This window comes from Lepus europaeus, chromosome 2 (assembly GCF_033115175.1).
Source record: "Lepus europaeus isolate LE1 chromosome 2, mLepTim1.pri, whole genome shotgun sequence".
Lineage (NCBI taxonomy): Eukaryota > Metazoa > Chordata > Mammalia > Lagomorpha > Leporidae > Lepus > Lepus europaeus.
The window spans coordinates 172,797,778-172,825,408 of NC_084828.1; the positions used below are offsets into that span (position 1 = coordinate 172,797,778).

Here is a 27,631-nt window from a genome sequence, read left to right on the forward strand (position 1 = left end):
GGCCACAGCAGAGAGCTAGACTGGAAGAGGAGCAGCCGGGACTAGAACCTGGCACCCATATGGGATGCCGGCGCCGCAAGGCAGAGGATTAACCTAGTGTACCACGGCGCCAGCCCTGACTTTTATCTCTTTAATGCACACAAATCAGACACACTTTCCAGTGCTTGCAATGGTAAATTCATTAAAGGGTTATTAAGAATTCAATAGCAGGTCCAATGTTCTTAACAGACATTATCCAATATAAATGACATGCATGAATGCATCTGGCTTGTACCCTGCACCTTTCAATGAAGTGAGAGCAAAATACTTTCAAACCAGCATCTGCTGTTACTTTTTCTGGAATTTAATGCCTGCTGCCAAGTACTATGTATTTTAAGAAATATCTCATTAAAAATTATTTAAATGATAAAGTAAACCACATTTCTCCCGGTGAAGACTGAGCAGAAATAAATGACAGTAATTATAGTATCTCACACAGCAATGGAAACAACACCTGTCCTAGGGGATAGCACTGTGGTCTGGGACACTACAGGAGACCTGCATGTCAGTCTTGAAAACATAAAACTTTTGGATCTGCTACCAAAGGAGAAGGCAGAGTAACAGCAAGCGGAGAGAACCACTCATGCTGCCCTGTTTCTCACCACTCTCCCACAAATATTCTGTTCTCTATCGAAAGCTCTAATATGATTCTCCAGACCCATTTCCAGAGCTCCAGCATTTTTCTGTTCCTTCTGGAACATCTTGGGTGTCTCCCTTCTTTACTCTGGGAAAATGTTTCCTCCCTTTCTGTGTTGATCACTCACTTTCTGTGACTTTTCATGCCATTTGTCAAACAACCTAGACTTCAGTAAGTTCCCTGAGAACATGAGCAGCCCTCAATTATGGGCCTATTCCCACAGCAGCTATGCAACACACACCTGCAGCATAGTGAGCATTTAACAAATAGCTAACGAACGCGGCAGAAAGCAGTCTGCTTTAAATATCAACGGAAATGGGGAAGCAGTTTTTTGGAAAGCATAGAAGAGGATCATGGAAAATCCCCAGTTCCTCTGAAAGTTCCTCTCGGGCCCATCATGGCTCCAGCCTGCCCCAGTGGAAGCTGGACGCCGAGGCCCCCCTCCCATGGGCACCCTTCTCTTCATCTCTTCTTTGTGTTACATGTTTTAATGCAACACCACTCAGTGCATATCTTCATTGTGAATTACATCCAAAATCCAAATGAAATGTCACCCTATCCTGTTTGAAGCTTTTGCCATGAACTCTACCATTTTATTTTTTTAAATATTTTCTTGATATGCCTTTATCTTCACTTAATGTTCATCATTTTTATTGTATAAAATGCTTCTTTTAAAAATAAATATAAGTAGATTTAAGATTTCTATTTCTCTGGCCGGCGCCCTGGCTCAACAGGCTAATCCTCTGCCTGAGGCACCGGCACACTGGGTTCTAGTCCCGGCCGGGGTGCTGGATTCTGTCCTGGTTGCCCCTCTTCCAGGCCAGCTCTCTGCTGTGGCCCGGGAGTGCAGTGGAGGATGGCCCAAATGCTTGGGCCCTGCACCTGCATGGGAGACCAGGAGGAAGCACCTGGCTCCTGCCTTCGGATCAGTGCGGTCAAAAAAATAAAAAATAAAAAAATTAAAATTAAAAAAAAGATTTCTATTTCTCAGCTTGAGTTTTTGTTCTTAAACCAAAGGAGACTGTGGATCTGCCTTCATTGTTCCGAATGAAACAGTTGGTTTTCCTTTGCTCTTTTTTGTTTGTTTGTTTGTTTTGACAGGCAGGGTGGACAGTGAGAGAGAGAGACAGAGAGAAAGGTCTTCCTTTTTGCCGTTGGTTCACCCTCCAATGGCTGCTGTGGCTAGCGCACCGTGCTGATCCAAAGGCAGGAGCCAGGTGCTTCTCCTGGTCTCCCATGGGGTGCAGGGCCCAAGGACCTGGGCCATCCTCCACTGCACTCCCAGGCCATAGCAGAGAGCTGGCTTGGAAGAGGAGCAACCGGGACAGAATCCAGCGCCCCAACTGGGACTAGAACCCAGTGTGCGGACGCTGCAGGCGGAGGATTAGCCTGTTGAGCCACGGCGCCGGCCTAAATATTTATTGTTTTAAGCCACAGAGCTTTAGGGTGGCCTTTTTTTTTTTTTTTTTTTTTTTTTTTTTTTTTTGACAGGCAGAGTGGACAGTGAGAGAGAGAGACAGAGAGAAAGGTCTTCCTTTTGCCGTTGGTTCACCCTCCAATGGCTGCTGTGGCTGGCGCACCACGCTGATCCAAAGGCAGGAGCCAGGTGCTTCCTCCTGGTCTCCCATGGGGTGCAGGGCCCAAGCATTTGGGCCATCCTCCACTGCACTCCTGGGCCATAGCAGAGAGCGGGCCTGGAAGAGGGGCAACCGGGCCAGAATCCAGCGCCCCAACCGGGACTAGAACCCAGGGTGCCGGCGCCATAAGGCGGAAGATTAGCCTATTGAGCCATGGCGCCAGCCCATATATTTTCCATAGAATACATATTGGATGGTCTTCAAAAGTTGGTGGAAAATGTGTATTATGAACTAACTGTGCACATGTTTTCAAATAACTTTTTATACCAAAATGAATTTCTCTTAATTCCAATTTCCATTAACTTTTGAAGTACCCTCATGTCTGCTGACACTGGGAGATATGACAGATACATCCCCTCCGCATGGTATCCTTAAATAGCTCAAGACTATTAAGAGTGAGATGGGATCAACTGGTAAGGAGAGAGTCTTGATGTGCACACAGCTCTCCAGAAAACAAAAATCTCTCGAGTCAGCAGATAGTGCTGTCTTTCCAGAGTAAGCAAAAAATGGGGACTTCCTTTCTCTAAACTGTTTAGTTTACTATCATTGACCGAAGTCATACATGGTCAAACTGAGAGAGAAAATCATTGTTTCCCAAAGTCAAAGAAAAGCAACTCTGTCTCTTAAATTCTAGATCATCGTGTCTGCAGGTTCTTTGGAGAATTCTTGAACCATCTTTCGGGAGGGTCGTGTTTCTACAGGTTTGTGTTTTAGGAGTTTTTAAGATAAGACCTTAGCATAAAGAAGTAACACACAGGCAAGTGTTTTCAGAGCATGAAGAACAGACCAGGGAGGGCAGTGTCTGTCTGACCATTGAAGAAAGTGTCCTGCTAAGTTTTTAGTCATTTTCTATAGGTCACCAACAAGACACTGTTTAGTGGCATGGTGGCATATCTATTCTGAATCCACACTGCCATGTTCTGAGGCCCCCTGCGCTTTATGTATTTTCTCCTTTTCCATCCAGGAAGACATGGAAAAGGCTCCTAGGACAGAAGGAAAGCAAGAGAAATGTTTCAAGTTGCAGTCTGGGTGGAGAAAAGGCGGGAGTGGGGCAGAAAGTAGACACAGCTGTGAATCCTGGATACACCGTGAGAATTTTCTGAACTTGCAGCTGCAAAGCCTGGTCCTGCCTGTATTGTTGCCGATTCCTGCCTTCTTGCCTGAGGTCCAGCCCACGCCATGACGGACAAATACCAAGAGGCTGCTGGCTTTTTGAGCCATGGCAAAGCCCATGTCTGGAGGCTGGGGATCTGTTAGAAGAGGCCATCCCCAGCCATGCACGCAGGCAGAGGTCTGCTGGGAAATCCGTGTGTCCTTTACACATTCAGCAGGAGGCAAGGCAGTGGTCCACTGACCTGTTTCTGAACAGTGCCCCTGGTTGTGTGGCCACCGGGGATGCTGTGTCACCAAACACAACTGGGCCAGTAGAGTAGAATGGGAGGGTCCTTTGTGTGTCCTGGGGCTCTGAACATCAGGGGTGTTTGTGTGCGTGTGTTGTGATTAAGCTGAAACCAGACACCCAGGTGGTACTGGACAGCGGTGGTCCCTGTGGGGGCCACCTCTACCTCAGGTGGGTCCTTGGCTTCAGCAAGAAATAGAAATCAATTGCAGGTCATAAAGTGCAAGCTGGGTAGTTTTAATAAAGATTGTGGCAAAGAGCCGACTGCTCCATAGACAGGACAGCCCCGTGTGTGGCTGGGGTTCTACATTTATGGTGTCCAGGAAATGCATGTCATTATCTGGGCAGAATATTCATCATGTTTCTGGGAAAAGGGCAGCAATTTCCAGGAATTAAGGATCCACCTCTTTTGCATCCATGTATGGTCATTTCTGTAGGTTGCCATGGCAACTGTAAACTGTCATGGTGCCAGAGGAAGTGACTTCTACTACGCTAACACATTCCAGTGAGGGTATAATGAGGCTGGAGGTCAGGCAGCAGTTAGTCTGGATGCCATGTTGGATCTTACTGGTTTGTACCAGTCTCTGGTCTACCTTCTGCTACCAAGCAGTCTTTGTAAGACCCTGGTTTCACTGTTTGGTTTCTGGCAGGTGGGGGCTAGGGCTTGACACATACAGTCTCACAGGTATAATGGATGGAAGACAGAGGATGAGAAATGCCTGGCTTAATCCTGTTAGAGTATTCTAATCTATAGCTTATCAAACTCTGCCTGATTGCCCACTATGGAAACAGAGAGATCATTCCATCACCTGCTTGGCCTACCTGGAAAGAAACTGCAGACAACCAGAGCTCCCCCGCACTCCATGCTGCAGCAACACAACAATCAACAGCAGACAAGGGCACATCTCGAAACACGGGCATGCACACACACACACACGCACACACTCGCCTCCAGTCAGGGAAAGGTATTTCTGGTGACAGAGCGAGAACATGGTTGAAAGAGTTCACAGCCACATCAGCTTGTCCCTGATCCCTTGCAGCCTTAGGTCCAGGCCCCGTCTTCACCCCAGTGATAACACCCTAAGGATCACAAGCAATTAAAACTGAGAAAGACCAATCTTCCTGACCCAGAAGTGGCCCTGTCATTTTGCCTGAGGTTAGCCTGATACCCCTGTTTGCAAAGGGAACCTTCTCTGAGTAGCCATTTTGTTGTTGTTGAGAGACCTCTCTGACAGCTCAGTGGCTGGTAACTTTGGAGACACTTGGCTGCTTTACCGTCTCCCTGCTTCTCTTGCTACGGTGGGAACACACACTGCTGCTGCCGCCCTGCCCTCTTTCCCCTGATTCAGGCTCTCACATCAGGGGCCAGAAGTTGGCTGCCCATGTGTCTTGTTGATGCTGAAATGTTTAAATACTTCCACAGTGGGACAAACAGCTCCTTCCTCCATAACACCTTCCATGTCACCGACGTCCTCTCTCCTGGGAGGGCAGATGGTGCTTCCTCCTCTCCCCTGCTCACTTTTGTCCAAAAGCCCACCCATGACCACACTGTACCAGGTCTTCTTCGGTGGCTTCTCTACCACCAGTCCCTGCCTCTTCCCCACCACTCCCACCCTGGTCCAGGCGTCAGTCCCTCTCATTTCCTAAATGCTTTCTTTCCATCTCTGTCTCCTCGCCTGCTTCACACAATGCTTCCAAATGCCTTCTAGAAGCACACTAACACCACATCCCTGCCTTTCTCAAGAATGCTCGCTCACTTACCGCATCGCCTAAGGAGTTACACCAAAGCTCCCTAGCGTGGCTTGCTTCTGCTAGAATATAACTAACAAAGGCAAGGGAAGGGATTTGTCCCACCGGACTTGTATCAGAAAGTGACATGTTATTCACTGCCCTGATAGTCACCATCAGTGCTGCAGGTGGACATGACTACGTGGATCATCACAAACCAGCTCACCATCCAGACCTGCAGGGCAGGGCCAACAGAGACAGGATGGTGCAGAGCAGTTGGAGGGCAGGTGGACGGAGTGACCTTGGAACACCTGATTTACTCTCTCTCAGTCCTGGTGGCTTTGAGATGATATTGTAAAGCATAATACTTACTTCATAGACTTCTCTGACAACCAAATAAAATCGAATGTGTGAAAGTACCTGGTGGGTTATAAAACTCAAAAACTGTTCACCATTACTCAAGCTATCTTTATGTGCAAAAAGCAGGTTGATTAAAATCATCTGTCCAATTCCAAGGAAAGCATTTTGGAGAAGGCTGGAAGGGACTGGTCACCTCAGTGCTTTGGAGACCTGGAGATAAATTCAAATTTTCCAGCCTTGACCTAGAAGAACGATTTTGAAGGAAACAAATGAGATGGCCAACAGTGCAGACTTGAGAAAAGAACAGAAGACCCGGTCACAGAGATCCTGAACATGGGAGTCAAGAGGGTCATGTCCAGATGTTTCCCAGATGGTCATGAGAAAGTGATCATTCGTGAGGACACCTCCTCCCCAAGCCATAAGCCAAACACATGTAGCAGAAGCAAAGCGTGCCAGCCCTGGTGTTACGATGTGAACCGGTGACCCAGAGGGCAAAGGCGCAGACTCCGAACACCAGGCCCGGAGCCAACCCAACCCCCGATGCTATTTTTAAGGCCAAGTGCGGGTGAGGGGCGGGGGAAATAGAGAGAGTTTTTCCACTTGCAGTCAGGAACCGAAATAGGAAAGATCAACAGAGGCATTTATAAACAATGAATGCCATTAATTTTTTTAAGCCAAGACGAGGTTGGAAAAGACATAGTATAGCAAGGAGTGGGGAACGTAAGCAGGGGAACATGGCCTGGGGTCCCCATATTTTTTTACTGGGCCCTTTCTGCTTGTTTGATAGCATATCAAAATCCCTGGTCAATTCCCATATTATTCGGCTTCCTGGAAGACTTGGAAATCAACTTATCAATTAAACACAGGGTTAGGGAGGGATGGGATGGGTTATTTTTAATCAAGGTCCCATGAGTATATTTCAACTGTGATGGAAAAATATGTTCCCTTGCTTCCCCCAAGTATTGAGAGATAGCTAAGGGTTAGGGTCAGTTTAAGCTATAATGCCCTAACTCCAAAGCGTACACTCTTTCTAGTTCGCCACACTGTGGGGACTGGGAAGTGTAATCTAGAGTGAGGTTGGGGATGGAGAGAAAGAGAAGATCGGTGGTAGGCCCCAGTCTGAGTTGTGTCACTTAACTTCCCAACATGGTGTGATAAGAAGCCCAGTAGACCAGGAGGCTGAAGGCTAGGATTTTCACACCAGCTCTACTGTGAAGGAGCCCTGCAGTATCTGTCAATCACATTGTTCTCTGAGCTGTGGTTTCTTTATCTGTAGAACTGGAATGCTGGCTGGACATGGTGGGGGTGAGGGGAACGGGCTTCCATACTAACTGACCGGAAGTGAACTACAAAGAAACTTCTATAGCTGCCACATTCCTGAATGAGAAAATTATTGTAGTTGATTAGTGGTGTCTGCCATGCACCCAAAATTAAGGACTCCATCACATGTATTTTCTATTCCTAGGCTACTGATCTGTAAGGAAATATGTGCCTACAATTCACCCAGAAGGTCCTATTAAATATCCTGATTTAGAGGATCTGGTCTGGGGCCCAAGCTTCTGGATTCCTAAGAGGCTCTCAGGTGATGCTAGTGATTCTGGCCCAAGGATCGCACTCTGAGTTGCAAGGCTTGAAGATACCTTCATGGCTAAATTCTGTGACATCAAAGTGCAGCAAGTCACTAAGTGCAAGGCCTTAGTAGAGAGAAGACCTACTAGAGAGAAAATGAAATGCACTAGTTGAGCAAAGAGCTAAAGTAGATTTTCAATAAATTTCCTAACTTCATTTCTTGCATATGCATCTCATTCTTTCCCCCACCCACAGGTGCTTAATAAACATAGTGTACTTTGTTAGAGAACTGGGTGATACCCATGTAGATACCCATCAAGGCAGATGCAGGGTACTGGGGAAAGCCAAGCACAGAAGGATTAAGTTACCAAGGAGGAAGAGGTCAGTGAAAACCCAATGAGAAAGACAGGGTTTGGGTTGGGCCCAGGAGGGACTCTGAAAGAAGTTAACTGCCCCCCCCCCCCACCACCAAACTCATCCACAGTTCTTAGCTGCAGCTTCCTGTGGAGTAGAAACAGCCAAAATATGAAGTCTTCTCCTTAAAATCTCGGGAGCTCACGTGCAGTCTACAGATTTGCCCACTTGCTCACTCCCTTTCTCGTTCTTTTGACAGACTTGGCTTCATGGCCAAAAGGCAAGTCAAGTAGTTCCATTGCCTGGCTTTGGTCAGAAATGGTATTGTTTTAAGAAAGTTGTGGACCAGTTCATGCTTTGATTCCTGATTTCAAATACAACCAGAAAATACAGCTGGAACATTTCAGTCGAATCTGGTTGATTGGGGGAAGCAGTATATAAGCAAAAGGACACCATGCAGAGATGCGGTGTTCAGGACACATTAGGGTTCCAACTCTGTCACTGACCAACTAGGTAATCTACAGGGAACTGTTGAACATCCCCTGTACTCAACCTTCCATCTGCTAAGTGAGGAATAACATCTAACTTCAACGAATTCCTGGGTCACAGAAAACATACGGAAAGCTCCCAATTCTGGCAGCGGCAGGCACAGTCCCCATGTCCAGAGACCCTGATTGATGGCCTCTCGGCTTTCAGCCTTTCAGAAGTCAAGATGAGCAGCCCATCAGTACACAAGAAAGAGGGACTCCAACAAGGACACCTGAGTTCCAATCTTAGCTCTGCACCCATTTCCTCTGTGCCTTTAGACCAAGCACTTCTCTATCCAAGCCTCAGTTTCCTCAGCTTTGAATGAAGACAGAAAATATTTGTTGCCCTTCATCAGTGGTTTTCAACCGTGGGCAGTTCTGCTTCACACAGAAGGTTTCAAGATTTAGAAAATAAAAACAGAGGACATCCAGTTGTAATTTCAGATTTAAAAAAAAAATCAAAGAATCTGGGTCTAGACACTGGCGGTGTTTGGAGCACACTTGCACCATGCAACATTTGGTGTCTACTTATACAAAAAAAGTTCATTATCTGAAATATACATTTAAGTAGACTTCTTGCATTTTTTCTGGCCACCCTATCCTCCCAGTAGGCATCTGACAAGGTCTGGGGCTGTTTTGGGTAGAAGAGGGAGGGATGTGGCCAGATGTGCCTGGGACAGCCCCTTCTCCTCCACTCCCCGCCACAAACACACAGCAGAAAAGTATTAGACCCTGCAGGTGAGCAGTGCAGAGGCTGAGGAACTCTGCCCAGAAAATTTGAATTTGAAGAGGTTTGAAAGCAATAAAGCATTGAAAGACAGCCACCAAATTTGAAAGGAAAAGAAAGGGAGATGGCTCTCAGCTCCTGCCAATGGGAAGGCAACTGAACCGGGACAGACTGTAGTGTTTTACAGGACACGCGCCCAGCACCCACGGCAAGACCCTGCCTTCAGGGTGTTGTCCAGTAGGGAAAAGTCCAGCCTGCTGCCCCCAGCTACCCTGGGCACGCGCAGCAGGTGAGCCTGCTGCATTGGGCCAGAACTCAACATCCAGGACAAAGCCCTCCAGCTGCCAATGCCTCTGCGTGGTGAGTGGAGGTCAACTCGAATGGCTGCCCCTTTGTTCCCTAAGCTTGGGACTCCCACCCGACCCACCCACCACAATCCTTGACAATAGGCACTCCAAAAACAAAACTGCCAGAGAGAGTCCTCTCGTTTCAACACGACTTCCCTTCTACAATTTTCAAAACTAAGAACACGATCTTTCAAAATAAGTAATGTTTTATTTGTTATCAAAGAGAAAATATGCTGATTATAGAAAATGAGAAAATACAAATAAACAAAAACAAGAACTAATAAGCATTTATAATTTCACCACCCACATAGAACTATTATTAACACCCTAGTATATGCCCTGCCAGGTTTCACATGCAGCAATGTGTTTATTTTAAGAGAGAGCTGTCTAAACATGTTGATTTTTACCCTCATGTTGACACTTTATATTGTGACGTTCAGATTTCTATCAATCATTACTAACTAGAAAATTATCTCAGGGGCCAAAAAAGGTGCGTTGCTTGTGTATGCACCAAACTGTCATGAACAGATACTTGATTTGGTGATATTCTGTTGATTTCCAATTTTTTATTATCATTTGCAAAGCTACAGTATTTTGTAGTTAAATATTTGCAAAGTAATTATTTTCTCAAGATCCAATTCTGGAATTGAAATCGCTGTGTCCCAGAATGCCGCACTTGATGCATGTTCCCACGTCAACCTGACCACACTGCCACATCTCCCCGCCCAGCAGCACGCTGCCCCACATTCCACCAATGATGCTCTCTTTAGGAGTTTTTTTGTTGTTGTTGTTTCATCTTTGTACATTTGATAGGAAAAAAAAAATGGTTTACCATTCTCATTTCCAGTTCTTTGATTACTAAATCTATGATTTATTAAATGTTTAACTTAACTTTCAGGCCCATTTCTTTTTATGTAAAGCATCTATTTATATCCTTGAACAATCTGCATAAGCTTGGGTTTATTCACATTTTCCTGTTAATTTGTAAGAGTATCTTATAATTTCTGTATACTCCTTAAAATACTCTTAATTATGTAAGGCGTTCATTTTCTGCAATCTCTCTGCCTTCAGTCTTGTACTACTGACTATATTTATGTAATCAAACTTGTCAATCTTTGGTATATTTTTTCTCATGAAATCATGTTTAGAATTTCTCTACTCAAGCATAAATAAGCTAGCTTTTCTATTTTCTTCATGAATTTAGTAGTTTCAATTTTAATTTAAATCTCTTTACCCATTCAAACTTTTCTCAGAATATGCTATGAATGAAGTATCTGGATTTTTCCCCAAATAATTAACTGAATGACCCATCACTATTTGTTGGGCAATTCCTCATTTTACTACTGAATTGCAAAGTCACTCTTATCAAACCCTAAATCTGAAAGATAGCATTTTAATCTTTTAATCTACTATGGTTATGCTGTCCAGTACAGCCCTGATTTTATCACTACTGTGGTTTACAATGGATTCTTTTTCAGAAATATTTGCTATTTTCAGGCATGTACTCTTCAAGATTAATTTTAGAACAATTTTTGTGAAGTCCCTCACCCACACCCCTTTGAGATTTCAACTGAAATTCTGGTAAGTTTGCAGAACCATTTGGAGAAAATTAGTCCCCCTTCAGTAAATATTTTTCTTTTCTTACTTATGAGCATGCTATTATTATTATTATTATTATTATTATTATTATTATTTGACAGGCAGAGTGGACAGTGAGAGAGAGAGACTGAGAGAAAGGTCTTCCTTTGCCGTTGGTTCACCCCACAATGGCCGCTGTGGCTGGCGCACCGCGCTGATCCGCAGCCAGGAGCCAGGTGCTTCTCCTGGTCTCCCATGCAGGTGCAGGGCCCAAGCACTTGGGCCATTCTCCACTGCACTCCCGGGCCACAGCAGAGAGCTGGCCTGGAAGAGGGGCAACCGGGACAGAATCCGGCGCCCCGACTGGGACTAGAACCTGGTGTGCCAGCACCACAAGGCAAATGATTAGCCCAGTGAGCCATGGCGCCAGCCGAGAATGCTATTATTAATATCAGGCACCATCTCCTTCTCTCAAACTTAAATAGGAATTCCTTCAACAAACATTTGTGGATAATCTCCTGTATACCAGGCTCTATTCTAAGCACTTGAGGTTTGTCAGTCAACAAACCAGATAAAGATCTTTTCCTTCATAGAGGTGACATTTTAGTTGGAGAGACAATGGTTGTATGGGTGGTTGGATGGATGGATGGCTGGAATGATGCATAGATGGAAATAGATAGTTTAAAATAATAAGGAATATGGGAAGAAAAATGAAAAGTGGGTGAGAAAGATCCAGCATGTACAGCAGTATCACTTGAGGTGGCCAGAAGTTAATCTCATGGAGAAGATAAAATTTGCAAGAAGGTGAAGGAACTCTGCACAAAGAGCACCCCAAGTGAATGGAGCAGCTACAGCAACACCCAAAGCAGGAGCATGCCTGGTGTGCTTAAGTGATAGCTGTGTAGCCAGTGTGGGGTTGAGGCAGAGAGGATGGGGACCAAAGAGTGGCAGAACACAAAGATCTTCTGTGACCCTAGAGGTCATTGGAAGAACTTTCACCTTTACCCTGAATAAGAGAGCTTTCATTATATTTGCAAAAGATTGCTCTGACTGCTCTGTGAAAAACAGACTTGGTAGGGTAGAGGTGAGAATTAAAGCAGGACAGTGAGGAACCTATTACAGTAATGGAGGTCAGTTGTCAAGATGCAGCAAAAGGAGAATAGAGAAGGATCTGGGTCTTGATCTGCTTTGCAGGGAATGCTCCAGGCTTTTCCACGTGGAGGCTGTGTGGGCAACACAGAAGACGGGGATGCTTCCAAAGTTTCTGACCCACATGACTTAAAAAATGGTGCTGCATCAGCTGACATGGGGGAACAGCTGTAGGGTGAATGGGTTCTAGGATGTGAGCTGGGGGAATATCACTAGCTCCATTTCAGACATGCTAACTTTGAAATGCTCATTTTAAATGTGTCTCTCATGCACATTTTAGAATCTTTTCTTTACGTTTTACTGTGGAAAATTTGACTACAATGTGCCGTGGTGAAGATTTTTCTGGTAATGCCTGTTAGGAGTCCTGTGTGCTTCCTCTACTTGCACGTCCCTTTCTTTCTCCAAATCGGAGAAGTTTTCTGTGATCATTTCATGAAATAGGCCATCTAGTACATTCTCTCTTTCTACACCTTCAGGAACCCCTAAGGCCCATATATTGGGTCATTTTATAGTATCCTGTAAATCTCCAACACTGTTTTTAGGCTTTCTATTTTCTTGGTTTTCTTGTTGTGAATGTAGGATTTCCAAAGATTTGTCTTCTAGTTCAGATATTCTTTCTTCTGCCTCACCAAGTCTGCTGTTCAGGCTTTCTACCATGTTTTTATTTCATCTATTGAATTCTCCATTTCTACCAATTCATTTTGATTTCCCTTTAAACTGTGAACTCAAGGGAAAAAACTTCCATTCATGTCATGTATGGTTTTCTTTAGTTCAAGGATTTGCTTCTGATTGCTTTTGAGTAATCCTATGATTTATTTTTTGAATTCTGTTTTCAGCATTTCATCAATATCTTCATCTTCACATTCTAATATTGAAATGTTGTTGCATTTCTTTGGGCGGGGGGGATCATGGTGTCTTCCTTATTCTTGCTTCTTGAATTTCTGTGTTTGTTTTTAGGCATTTGTGGAGTTCATAGTTGTTGTTTTTCCTCTGAGGGCTTTTATCTTTGAGCTATGCCTCTGTGGCTTAATGGAATATCTGTACTTTCAGTGAATACCAAGAGGTGTACAGTGGGTGTGGCCAGGGAGCTCTGGTGAGTGCTCCACAGTGGGGCAAGTATCCAGGGTAACACCCAAGTTGGGTGTGGTGGATTTCAATGACCCAGTGTTAGCCCCCAGTGTGTTCCATACCACCATATGAACCACAAAAATGATTTGTGCAGTCCTCACTGTGAACACAGTTCCTGCTACAGTGGTCTGCTATAGGCAACCAAGGAGCTTCGAGCACGTGGAGCTGTATCAGTGATTGCCCAGAGACCCAGCTACACCCTACACTGCTCATGTAACCAACTAGTCCCCACAGTCTCAGCACACAAGGCTCCCACAGTTGCTGGGTGCAGAGATATTTCTCTGCCCTTCCAGCATGTCCATTTAACAGAGAGGCCGATGCTCCTCACGACAGCTCCACCTAGACCTTTTGATCCTGGGAGGCTGTGGGCACCTCACTGCCCTACGTGGTTGCCCAGCCACCTCCTAGCCAGGCTCAAAGTCAGTGGGGACTGCGGATTATTCCCTCCACTAGAATCTCTGGATCACAGGTGTATGATGAATGTTGCTCTCTCCCTGCCACTACTGAGAAGACAGTGTCATGTCTCAGCCACTGCTGTGCCTTTGCACCAAGTCTTCTGCAGCTCCCGCCCAAACCCAAAATGGCACCCACCCTTTCTCAGCCAGGCAGCAGGCACTATTGGAGGGATGCTGGGGCGAGATAAACATGCCCCCTCTACTTCCACTGGGTCCACGGGCAACCACTAGCAATCACTACCCGCCATGGCTCCAGTCCAGACTCTTGCCATGCTCTCCCTCTGGCTACATCACTACAGGTTGGTGCAGTCTAGTCTCACCTTGGTCTCCAGGCTGCCCCCAGCTACGATTTCTGGCTACATCACTACAGGTCGGTGCAGTCTAGTCTCACCTCGGTCTCCAGGCTGCCCCCAGCTACGATTTCTGGCTGCTGCAGTTGTTCTTGTGTTCATGTTTGTCCTGTGTGTCTGTACCCTCCGCACAGGTCCACAGGGTTCCTCTTCCTCTTGTAGGATTTCCAGCGTGGTTTCTTCTAGAATTCTCAGCCAGGAGTGCACTTCCTACACTTTTTTTTTTTTTACTGTTTATCCCTAGCCTAGTGCAGTATGTTGTTCCCTAATCAGCCAGCTTTTCTTGTATATTTTTATTTTTACTCATTTTCCAAATTATTTTGGTAGCTAAGTGATGTCAAGTATAAATCATCATTTTTTCCTGTTTTATTTTTAACTCTTGCATAATATGAAACTTGACCAAGGGAGAAGCAAAGCCTTGTTATCAAAATCTCATCAAAATGAGCTTGGCCAATTTTTTGCAGGTATATGTAGTCAATTTCATTTAAAAGAAACAAGAGCATGCCATCCAGTTTAGCAGATTCTGCACTGATATTGAGAAAAAGTCCTCAATATTTTCACCCAACGTTGTTGTGTAGATGTCTTCATGGTCTAGGACTTCAACATCTGGTTCTGTATTGACAACTCACTTATCCTTTGTAGTAAACAGCAGCCTGATCATAAAACACCCAGTCAGAGCAGCGCTGGATTTACTGATCCATCACAGACTCCATGTGAACCTCTCATTGTGAACTATCATTGTGAACAGTGTTCAGATGAGACTCAGAACTGCCTTAGGTTTCGCTTACTCAGTTGCCCAGCTGAGAACCAGTAACGTATGTGACAAACTGGCCCCACGTCTGCCCTGCATCTCCATACACCAAGAGCCACAGCATTCAAAGAGGCTGACCTGATGATCATATTTCCAGAGACCTCTTTTTACTTGCTTTTTGTCACAGTAGCATATGAGATCAGAGACAAATGGTACTGAAAGTACTACAATGAAGACTGTCTCATCCCAGATGCACTTATGAGAGTCGACACTTTCATCCTGTTTGTTTCTCCTGGCAATTATTTCAATTTTTCTAAATGCTGTGTTCCTGCTGCTACTTATTGATTAATCAAGCATTTGTTGGCTTTCTGCCATTGAAGATGAAGATTCTACTCTATTACCACATGGACCAACCCTTGTTTCTTTATTCCTTGCTGTGGCCTTCCCAAAAGAGTTATATTACATTCTTTCCTCCCTTAATGTCATCTTCCCAAGTAGTTAAATACTACTTTGTGTTAGCTAGGTGGTTAATTTATGCACTTTTGTGACTATTATTGGCTTCTGGTTCAAGTATTGTACTATGATTAGATTTCTTATCTAAAGTGTATTTTCCTTCAAATTATAAATTGCTCTTCTCACTTCCTTACCTTTCCATGCACCTATGATTGTTTGTTTTTTTGTTTTTTTTTTTTTTTTTTTCAAATTATCCCAGAACTCTGTCAAATGACTTATCTGTTACAATTTTCAAACTTCAGGAGCATCAGTAAACCTTGAAGTTCCTTTGTTTTCAAATCTACTGCCTTAGTTTATCTTGAAGCTCCAGTCTAGGATAATTGTAGAGCTGTCGTTAAGGGGATATCTTTTGTGTCTTCTCCATATCATTTCTTCTGTTACTGTTCATTAGATCCAGTAGTTTTCTTTCTTGGTTTTACTCCCTGATTTTTAAGGCAACAATTTCCTAAGACAGGATATGCAGAAAATAATTATTTTTCATCGCCAAAGACTGGATAGTATCTTCATTCTGCTTTCATATGGGCTGGTAATTTGGCTGGGTATAAGATTGTGGAATCATTTTCTGTTGGAATTTTTAAATTTGACAGCTTTTAAAAAATATTTATTTTTTTACTTTGAAAGTCAGAATTACTGAGAAAGAGGGTGGAACAGAGACATAGATAGCTTCCATCTGTTGGTTGACTCCCCCAGATGGCTGCAACAGCCAGTGCTGGGCCATGCTGAAGCCAAATGCCAGGAGCTTTATCCAGGTCTCCCACAGAGGTGGAAGGGCCCAACACTTGGGCCATCATCCGTTGTTTTTCCCATGCCATTAGCCCGAACTGGATTGGAAATGGAGCATCTGGGATGCCAACCAGCACAGTAATTGCAGGCAGCGGCTTTACCTGCTCTGCCACAACACCAGCCCAACAGTTTTTGAAGTTCCTCAGCCTTCTTGCTTCCACGTTGCTATTGATAAAGCCAGTCTTCCCTTTTTTCTACATTGCTTACCGTATCACCACTTGCTTTCCACCAAACGTAGAGATATGAAACCCTCTTCTCCTCTTGTTAGTTCTCCAGGTAACCTTGTTCTTTGCAGTTATACCATTCTGTTTTTATTCCTGGACTGTAATTTCCATGAGCTTTTGTCATGACTAAGTGGCAAATTCATATGCTCAGTTAAGCATCATTAACCCAAATAACTTTATGTCCAAGTATTTAAACACATGCAATCTTGTTATATAGACAGACGGTCCCTGATTTATGATAGTTAAGTTTAGGATTTTTTTTTTCAACTTTATGATGATGCAAAAGGTAAATGTATCCATGAAACTGTACGCTGAATTTTGATTTTTTGAATCTTCTTGGGCTCCAATGCTGAGCAGTGGTAATGAACTTCACCCCCTGTCAATCACACATTCACTAGGGTAAACAACTGACACCCTACAGTGTACTATGTTGCTCAGCTATGTGTTATGTAGGTTAAGTGCAATGAATGAATTTTTAACCTAGAATATTTTCAATTTATAGTGAATTTATCAGGATGTAAACCCTCTGTAAATCAAGGAGCATCTGCATTTTGACACTACTCTTTTCACAGCCCTGAGAATAAGTCGACTATTCCTACCCAATAAAGAGATAGCTGAGGCCCCAGGAATATTTGTAGCTTTCCTAAGAAAGATTCCAATTAGAACAATCCCCCGCCCACTCAGGCATAAGGGTCACGTGCAGCATCGTGATGGAGGTCACTAGTAATGGAACAAGTCAGAACATGGTTTCTCCATATCTTGTTACAATGAACCAATGCCACTATTGTGCTGTGAGTCACTTCTTTGAACTATTCTTTGAGCCACTGAACGCAAGCTTTCCTCTTCAATCACTGTTGTTATTCCACAGTGGAAACTGGAACACCTAAAACCAAGTAATTGCTGGTGGCCTGACTCATAGGAAATGGTGGCATGCACAAGAACTGACAAAGAAAACTAAAGTCATGGTGTTTGGGCCTAAAGGAAAATAAATCTTAATATATAATGACATTATTTCAGAGTCCAGCACACAATGAAATACTTCCTTCTTTGAAGTTTCTACTTGCTTCCTACATAGGGCACAAACAATGTTCTCTATTTGAAAACAAAAAGTCAGTCATTACTTTCCAAGTCTAGTCTTTGGAAAGCACAGCAGCCTTTCAGCTAAGTGGTTATTCTCAAACAAAAAAAAAAAAATGGACGTCCCAGCTAGTGCTTATGAGCAGGCACACACCTGACAATTCATGGCGTGTTTATGTGTCACTTCAACTTCCTTCTGCAGTTCTGAGGGCAGACCTCCTTTCTGTTCAATTATGCCTTCCTGAAAAGAGTGTTCAGGTAATACCACCAAAGGGTTTAGTTCTTTGCCCATTCTAGGGTTTGCCTATGGCTCTTCCCAGTGGAATACCAGGTCTGTGCACTCCCTTTTACTAATCATCTAATTAGCCCCACCTTAAGCGTCTTACAGGTAAACAAATCAAGGAAGGACATATTTGGATCAAGTAGAGAAGGTAGGCAGGACCTCCTCTGGCCTGGAGCAAATTTACCACTCAGACCCTCAGGCTTCTTATCCCTAAAATGAAATAATACAGGTAGATCGCCAGGTACCCTTCAGCTCTTAAATACTCTTTCTGCATCTTAATGAATACACTTCAATGAATTAAATCAGTCACCATTGCTTCACTACACGTGGGACTATGAATTAATTTCTTCATTAATTTATTTAACCATAGACATATGGGGCATGATGCCCAGAAATGGGTATAAAGTAGCATTGAACAGGTGTAGTTCTTAGCCTCATTCAGTTCACAATCCAGAGGGAAAGGCAGGCAAAAACAAACACTCAAATAAATAATAATTATGATAAATGTCATGAAAGATAGCCAGAGACTGCTGCGTGAAAGAATAAAGGAAAATGACAATTTAGACAGGTGAGGTGAAGTATTTTCACGAAACTATCATTGAAGAAATGACAAGCTATCCAAATGGGTCACTAGCCACGTGAAGAGGGATTTACAGAAAAGTCAGTGTCAGGCATATAAAGAAAAATGTGCAAAGACCCTGAGGAATTAAAGGGTCCTTTCAGTCAATGAACCAAAAGGAGGGCATACAACTAAAGTATAATGAACAATAGAGGGTGACTGAAGATAAAGTTAAAGGCAGGCTCCCATCAAGTCACACAGAGCTCACCCCAGGGTGAACATTCTGTACAGCTCCACAAAAAGCAGGAAAAATATGACGGAAGACGTTTAACCAAGAAAGGGAAGTGATTCAATTTTATTTTCAAAAGATTACTCCAGCCACTACGCACATGTTGGCTTGGAGGACAGCCACCAGGACGAGATGAGGGTGGAAGGGGAGGCATCAGCGGCAATGAGGGTGGATTTTACAGATCACCCTGAGATGTCCTCACATCTGCTGTCAGCTATTACACACAGTTGAGTACCCGTGACCACGTCTCACCCTCTGTGAACACATTAATTCTTATTTCTCCACTCTAAAGAGACCTGTTTTATTGGGGAATCATTGCCCCTCCAGGTGAGCTTCTTAGGCAGCTTTCTACACAATCCGTATCTGGTCCATGGGACTCACATGCTCTCTTTACTCACACATCACTATCCTGATAAGCTTTCTGATCACAGGCCTTGCCCACCTACCCACAGCTCCTCAGTACGCTGACCAGATGCAGTTCACCCATGTCTCACACGTATATGCTTTCCCACATCCAAGCTGCACATTCTCTAGAGTCCAGGGAGCACAGGCCAAGCTCTTAAAATCGTTTCCTTGGAGCCGGCGCCAGGGCTTAACAGGCTAATCCTCCACCTTGCGGCGCCGGCACACCAGGTTCTAGTCCCAGTCAGGGCGCCAGATTCTGTCCCGGCTGCCCCTCTTCCAGGCCAGCTCTCTGCTGTGGCCAGGGAGTGCAGTGGAGGATGGCCCAAGTGCTTGGGCCCTGCACCCCATGGGAGACCAGGAGAAGCACCTGGCTCCTGGCTGCGGATCAGCACGATGCGCTGGCCGTGGCGGCCATTGGAGGGTGAACCAATGGCAAAGGAAGACCTTTCTCTCTGTCTCTTTCTCACTATCCACTCTGCCTGTTTTTAAAAAAAAAAAAAAATCGTTTCCTTGAAGATCCTCTCCGTAGGACTGAGGAATCAACAAAATGCCCTCAACCTTCTCGCCAGGGTAGAAGAGTCTGGATGAGATTAATGGCACCTCAACAACTCTACAAAGAAGCCCTGTCTCCAACATCTCTTTCTTTCTAATACACTGGAGCTGTGCTGGTCACCTGAGAAGGGCAAATGCAGTTTGACACCTCCTCTTGACGTCTACATGGGGGGCTGTCACCTTGCTTTCATCTGGCAGAGCAGGTGACAGCTCTTGTCCTACATACTCTTGACCTAGACTACATGGAGATAGAAAACATGGCATTTGGACATCCTCTCCTGACTCCCCCTCCAGCCACCTTCAGCCTGACACCGCCGCTGTCTTCCTACAGCTCCCAAACCTCATCTACATCTCTGCCTTCCTTCCCAGTGCCCCACCCTCAGAGCTCCTGTCCTTTAGGCTGCGGTGCAGCCATTCAACAGCCAGGACGGCTCTGCTGTTCCTCAATTCCTTTGCCCCATCCCACGAAGCTAAGTGACCCCACCCCTTCGCCCTTTTCTCTGGGCAGGGACTTGTATCTGAGTCCCCTCTCCTCCACTGTAGAAGACCTCCTCAGCCCCACTGTAACTTAAACTCTGTTTTAGGCGCTGCTCTTTCATCAATTATTGTCCTGAGAGTTTGTCCAAGCTCAGAGCCCGTGATAGGAAGATGGGTGAAATGTCAGGATTTGCATTACCCAGTAGAGATGCAGAAAAGCTACAATGGGTGACCCATATGAAGAGTAAAGAAAGTGGAAGGTGCCAACTTGACTTGAGAGAATAAGTAGCCAAGACTGACAATTTCTGGAGTAGTTAATAGGAAAGAAGTGGGGAGAAACCGGAGCTGAAATCTCAGATAGGAAACATGGGAGAAAAGAATCTAGCACAGTATTTTGTTCATTTTGAAAGCCTCATGCAATGGTCAGAGGAGAACTCTTTTTTGGAGATTTCTGACTAGTCACCAGGATAGGGCAGCATGTGTCCTAACTCAAGTGAACCATGTGCCAACAGGAACCAATGCCAAGCATGGACTGCGCTGCAAGGCCTGTAAGATGAGCATCCACCACAAGTGCACTGACGGCCTCACACCCCAGCGGTGCATGGGCAAGCTGGTAAGGAGAGGGCCCCGGAACCCACTGCCCAGGCACTGCCTCTCCCAGTGAGCTCACTCCCTCCCTGAATCCCGGGGGAAGGAACCCCAGAATCCATGGCCTTCCAACTGGTTTCTATTTGTTTGTTTGTTTATTTAATCAAAAGCCAGAGAGAAATCTTCAACAGCTGGTTCACTCCCCCAAATGCCTACAACAGCCAAACTGGGCCAGACTGAAGCCAAGACCTAACAATTCCACCTGAGTCTCCCACATGGGTAGCAGAGACTCAAGTACTAGAATCACCACCTTCTGCCCTCCAGGGTGTGCATTAGCAGGAGGCTCAAATAGGAAGCGAAGCAAGGACCCAAACCCAGGCACTGCTATATAAGATGCAGGCGTCCCAAGAGGCATCTTAATCACTGACCAAATGCCACCTAACTTGGCTTCCTAACTAGCATAATGACAGAACAGACAAATGCCCCACATGGAAAAGGATTCCAGGCCTTCATAGAGTGATCAACTTCTCCCAGGTGGGGATTCTCAGTTTTGGCACTGAAAGTCCCACATCCTGGGACTGTTCTGGTTTTGAAAGAAAGTCATGCATCCCAGGAAACCCCTCAGTCCCAGGCACACTGGCATGGCAGATCACCCTGATCCTTCATTGGCTCTCAGCTCAGAGGGAGTCAGGAGGGAGTTAGAGCAAATCTCCCGAGTAAAAACGATCTACTCCACTTTAACAGAATCATGTTGATGAAACCAAGGGAGACTGGACCATCCTGGCCCATTGAGAGCTGATCGTGCCATCTCAGGTGTATGGGCTTCCATCCTGGTGCCACAGTTGAGGGTATCTGAAAATAGGGTTGCCAAAAAATTATAGAAAAGATCAAGAATGTCTATGCACTAGAGTACTTAAACTGGATATAACAACTGTCTTAAAAATCTAAGACCTTAGAATAGGAATTCTGTTGTCCTTTGTGGCTCCAGGGAAAAGACCTAGAGTTAGTGGATACCAACTATCAACAATCCTGGGTAACATCACCAAAGACCAGCCCCTGGAGTGAGTTAGTAGGGTGATGAGTGATTCCGCCCCACTCCCATCAAACATGGAGGACACCAGTTTCCAGGAACATTGAAGAGGTCTCTGGAATGCTAGGAGGAACTGGGCCATTAAGTTCCCATCCAGTGGTGGGTGCAGTAAGCCCTGGATCTTAGAAAATCCTTCTACTTACTCTGATTTGCAGTGTCCTCGTCTCCCAACCCCTGACCGACTTGCTCCCCTTCACTAGAGGAAAAAACCCACAACCATGCAAAGACCATGCATGAGATCAGAAAAACAGAGAACAGAATCCAGAACTCAAAGCAAATCATTCTGGATGACGCTCCTGAGATACACAAGGACCTTCAGGCCTACCGCTGAGGTCCTTTTTCCCATGCCCGGGCCTTTTATGGTTCTGATGAGCCACAGAAAGGAGCTGTGGTGCAATAATGCATAGCAATTCATTTTCATTCTGGGACACAGTGAGGGTCCTGCACGCAACGCAGGCTGCAGTACCCTGCAGGAGAAGAGGCTAGGGAGGGCCAGTGCAGGGGCCTGCTCTCTGGACGAATCATTGACTTGTTTATTGTCAACTATATTTCCCTCTCCCAACCCCCTTGCTGGGGATAAATGGTAGAATTAATAGGCTACATCAGCACCTTAAACGGAGACAGGGAGCTGCCCCAGGAGAGATCACTGGGTCCTATTTTGTTAGGTTTATTTATTTTTACTTGAAAGGTGAAGAGGAAGGGAGAGAGGGAGAGGAAGTCCATCCTCTGGTTCGTTCTCCAAGTACCCACAACAGCCAGGGATGGGCCAGATCGAAGCCAGGAACTTCTTCCAGGTCACCCAGATGGGTGGCAGGGACCCAAGCACTTGGATCCTCATCTGCTGCCTCCCCAGGGTGTGCAGCAGGAAGCTGGATCAGAAGCAGAGGTGGGACTCACTGGGATATGCAATGTGGGCATCCCAAGTTGCCACATCACAATACCGACACCTCAGCTTGTTTCAGTTTTAGGGTTTTTCGTGTGGTTTTTCTCTATCTCTTTGCTGACATTAAGCCCTTCCTTTCTCATTCTCTCTAGCCAAAGGGATTTCGGCGTTACTACAGTTCCCCATTGCTCATCCACGAACAGTTTGGATGCATTAAAGAAGTTATGCCCATTGGTGAGTTGGGACCTCTGTGGCCAACAGATTTAGGGCAGCCAAGTCAACATCTGTCCTCCCAGGGATGTTTTGAGGTGTGATTGTTTGTTTTGTTGAAAAAAAAAAAAAAACATACAGTAGACCAAATTCTCCAGGAATTATCCTCTCCTTGATGGAGCTGACAAAAAGCCCAAGTCCCCATGGCCGCTGTCCTGCTCTCCCAGCCATCAGCAGTACGGTGGTGAACAGAGAACATGCAGTCCAGCAAATTGCAGCCTTGGGGCGAGGCCCAGCCTCCCCGCTGACCAACAGGGCATCTTTGAACAAGCCATTTCGCCTGTCAGATCCTTTCAAATGAGAACAGCAATTATGGGCTTCCATCATCGTCATAAAAATATGCATAGATTATAGACTTAGAACGAACTCGGTGAATATCAGTTATTATTTAATGAGGGCCAAAATGCCTGTATTTATAGATATGCCTGGCTTGGATTTCTTCTTTAATAATATCCTTCAGTCTACTTCTGCTAATTTTTTCCCTCTCTGCAGATCTTTACATTTATTTCTGCCTTTTTAGGGGGACAAGTTATAAACCAGAAATTTATAAACTAGAAATTTTTTAATTAGAAATTCATGAGGCCTGGCAATGTCAAATGCTTTCAGAAAAACCACTTTGCCTCCTATTACAAACTGTGTCTTGGGCTTTGTGTCATGATGAGCAGAGCTCCCACTAGGGGAAGTAAAACTGGACTGTGGGCAGAAACTGGAGTCCTGGGGGTGGGTAAGGAAAGAGGAAAAGCAGCCGATTAGGAAGAGCTAGAAGCAGAGTCCTCACTGGCAGTGCTGTGTGCAGTGCAGCGACCTGGCACGTTGGGGTAAGGAGCAACTCCGTGAGAAAACCTGGCTGCAGAAAAGCCACCTCCCCAAGAGCTCTGAGCTGCCGCACAGGACAGGCCCTGGTCACCCGGAGATGTGGCGGGGGATTGGCTGACTTCCCTCGGCTGAGCTTTCTCAGATGAGCTTTCTCTTCTGTCGCAGCCTGTGGCAATAAGGTGGACCCTGTCTACGAGACCCTGCGCTTCGGCACCTCCCTGGCCCAGAGGATGAAGAAGGGCAGCTCTGGCAGTGGCTCGGACTCCCCCCACAGAACCTCTGTAATTGTCCCCTCCCCCTGGCCCGCCCTTGGTGGTCTCTGGCAGGGCTGGCTGCAGACACTGCAGTGGGAGGGGTTCCACCCAGACGCCTCATGAGGGTTGGTCTCTTGGGAGCCAGGAGGCCTCCCAAGGGAAGCGCACCATGCTCTGGGACACGAAGGGTTAACTTTCTGTTGCTGGCACTCAGGGGTCCTTGTCCTTTCCTGATGGAAGATCATGTCTTGGCCTCAGGCTCCTGGATTCCTCCCCTGGGTCTCCCGTCCTTCACCCTCCCAACAATATTAGACAACATATCAGTCAACACAAGGAAACGCTTGACTCATATGATGGACCGAAGCGGGGAAAGCTTGGCTGTGCCCAGTTCTCCTTGCAGCTACACCCAGTACAAGGACGGCGAGATTTCTTGCATTTTCTCAGATGCATCCCCTGCTTTCACACAGACAACCACATCCCTAGAGACGCTTGACCTCTGACTCCATGCAGTCTCTCTCCATAGGACACTCCTCTCCCCAGGTCCCTCTCCTACATTCTATCTGATCTGAATTGGCTATTCACTGCATCTCTGTTATTATCAACCCAATCAGAATTTCTATAAATGTCCCAAGACACTGGGCAACTCTGTAGCCCATGCTAAAAGCCACTATCCCTCCTGCAAGAGGCAAGCACCTTCCAGTCCACATGGCCACTTGGGCTAGCCTGCACTGACTTCCCTATTCCGCTGTCACAGCTCCTGGGACTGGAGACCTCTGGGCATGACAGATGAGCCTGCAAATGGTCTGGCCACGTAGCCCTCTCAGCATGAAGGGGAAGAATGATGGGGCAGAAACCTGGGTTCTCAGGGGTTGAGCTGAGGCAGCCCCCTCATTGGTCAATCCACAGGATAACCTCAGACTGTAGATAGGAAAGTAGGTAGGTTCTCATGGGCTCTGATTGATGCCACGTGGTGATCCTAGAACATGTCTTGAAACTCACCAAATGTCCTGTTCTTCTTGTATTCTATTGATTTCTTTTTTAAAGATTTATTTACTTATTTGAAAGGCAGAGTAAGAGAGAGGGAGGGAAAGAGGGAGGGAGGGAGGGATAGAGGGAGAGAGAGAGAGAGAGAGAGAGAATCTTCCATCCACTGGTTCACTCCCTGAATGGCCACAATGGCCAGGGCCAGGCTAGGCTGAGGCTGAAGCCAGGAGTCAGGAGCTTCATTCAGTTTCCCACATGAGTCCGGGAGCGAAAGAACTTGGACCATTTTTCATTGCTTTCCCAGGTGCATTAACAGGGAGTTGGACTGGAAGTGAAGCAGCCAGAACTTAAACTGGTGACCAAATGAGATGCCGGTGATGCAGGCAGCAGCTTAATCGGCTACACTACAATGCCCAACCCCTTCCATTGATTTCTAATTGAAAATAGTTTTTACTTTTTCCTTGATGTACATAAAATTCATGTCCATTAGTTCTTTCTTCTCTACAAACATGAATGAGCAGCCCACAGGTCACTAGCACTGTGTAGGACATAAAAGCAGAAGACATAGCTTAGTTTGAAGAACAAACTAATACAGTAAAAGATGGAAGATGATAGCACTGCTTAACATTTTTTTAAAAAATGCACTTTTATGTGCCTTATTCTATTTTATTAAGGACATAACATATGTGTTAGGGTGTAATAACTATGCTATATGAGTGATGAAAGATTTCACAGTAAGAATGGAAAGTTTGGCTTTAGTATGCATTGCCTCAGATCAATGAGGGTATGATTTATCACATTTTAAGATATCTGAATCCTGATGATTTCCAGAGAAGAGAACATTATTATTTGGCAGCCCAGATGATAATGATAATTTTAATTCATATACTGAAAGGATAGAAATGACGCTAAATGCGATAAAAATATACAAAGTGCATACGGATAGGATTCATTTTGTATTCAAATATATAAGAAACTTCCAAAAGTTTGTAGAAAGTAGAATTAAAACATAAATTTATTTTGGTGCAAAAAATTTTTGAAATCTATGCATGTATAGTCTTCAAAGGCTTCATGGAAAATGCATATTAAGAAAAAAAAAAAACCTATGCATGGATTTCAAAACCATGCTAGGTACTGAGTGACTATGCCCCGGACCCCATTCATAATTCATCTCACTGCATCACAGCCAGACAAGCTGCCTGGCACATTTGGAGCACTCCAGAAATGCTTGAAGGAGGAGGGATTAGCAAGGACTCACGGGCATCCAGTACTCCATTTCTCATGCCCTCCGCTCCAGGCACAACTTGCCCTTGTCTGGATAGCCATGCTCGGGCTGAGGGCCCACGCTGTGTGTCTACCTCCCTGCAGGCAACAGCTCCCTGAGCTGCCCGGCTGGGTGAGAGCCTCGCCCCTGGTCTCCTATAGCAACTAGCTTGCTTCCCTGGGATCTAGAGATAGCCTGATAATTTTCACCTTTTTGTTTCATTTTCTGCCTCCCTTCTCCAACCCCCTCCTCAACTAGATTAAGCTGCTTAAATGAAAGGCCTCTGCTTGCATCGTTTTATTTCCATTCCTTTATCCCAGTGATCTGGGGTGGGGGGCCTTCAGAACCCACTGGAGAACGATGCAGCATTTCCAAGGCCCAGGTTCTGCCCTGCTTCATCTAGCCTGGGCCTCCGTGAGCCTTGTCAGCTTCCAGGGACTCCAATACCCCCCAGACTTAAGAGCTGCTGTTAACATTCAGTGCTGGCCCACTATAGAGCCTCACTAAATATCCACTAATATTAATCAATTAATTAATCAAAACCCTTATCAGCCAAACTTGTAAACACCCAAGAAAGACCTCCAGCTGCAGGAAGTTAAACCTGTGGTTCTCAGTGTGTGGCTTCCAGGGCCAGCAGCATCAGCATTATCTGGGAACTTGTTAGACATGCAAATTTGGGTTTCCCTCTCAGACCGACAGAATCAGAGAATCTTATACAGGGAGCCAAATAATCCCTTATAACAAAGCCTCCAGGTCATTCTGATGCACATTACAACCTGAGAATGATGGAGTTAAACTGAAAATGTAACACCTGCTTCCAAGGCCATCGGCCCTGGCTTCCTCCTTGCTCCCCCTTTGCATGCTCACTCTTGCTCTTCCTCCTGCTCCGGAGAACAGCTTCTGAATCACACATTTACAGCAGCCGGATGTGGGGTCTGAAGTCTGGGGCAGGGATTAAAGGATGCTAACCATCTTGTCTCCCTAATCCTGTGAAGCACACTGCATCTCCCCCTGGGGTGGGTATGAAAAGAACCATTCCTGCCAGAGCTGCCTCCCCAAAGCCCAGAGCTCCCTCCCGGCCTGCAACCCTTACAAACCAAGACTTTCTGGAGCTACCTCCCAGCCGTCCAAGAGAAAAGCACAGACCTGTGGCCAGAGCGTGGACCTGTGTCCACTCTGACCTGCATTCTGAACAGGCCTGCATTGTCTCCCATCTCTGGTGGGAAGGAACTCGGCCTCATTGCACTCCAGCCAAGCATGATCTAGTGTCTTGCCTAAGGCTGACACTGGAAGGGCGGTGGAAAGCCAGCCCACGGAGGGCAAAGCAGAGAAGATTCTCCCCCACGATGGCCTTGATCTATCCACGTCAGCAGCAGGTGGCTGCTCCTGTGGTTCTGAGCTTGGCTTAGCTCACGACAAGGGGAAGTCCTCAGAAACACTGGCAGAGTAGGCGATGCATTTCACCCTCCACGCTTTTGGCTGATGCTAAGATGCAGCAAGACCATCAGAGGGACAACAAAGGATATTCAGTTTGCTTTCATCTCAAAACCACCGTCTGGCAACATCTGGAACCTATATGCCAGCT

General features: G+C 45.6%; 1 protein-coding gene across 1 annotated transcript in view; it reads left to right on the forward strand.

Annotated features, from left to right (window-relative positions):
• STAC (SH3 and cysteine rich domain) overlaps positions 1-27,631 on the forward strand; it is a 138,771-nt gene that overhangs the window by 68,593 nt on the left and 42,547 nt on the right. Inside the window, exons 3-5 of the mRNA XM_062179691.1 lie at positions 20,410-20,510; positions 22,611-22,692; positions 23,710-23,825. Of these exons, the coding sequence (XP_062035675.1) occupies positions 20,410-20,510; positions 22,611-22,692; positions 23,710-23,825 (299 nt within the window). The remainder of the gene's footprint in view (positions 1-20,409; positions 20,511-22,610; positions 22,693-23,709; positions 23,826-27,631) is intronic.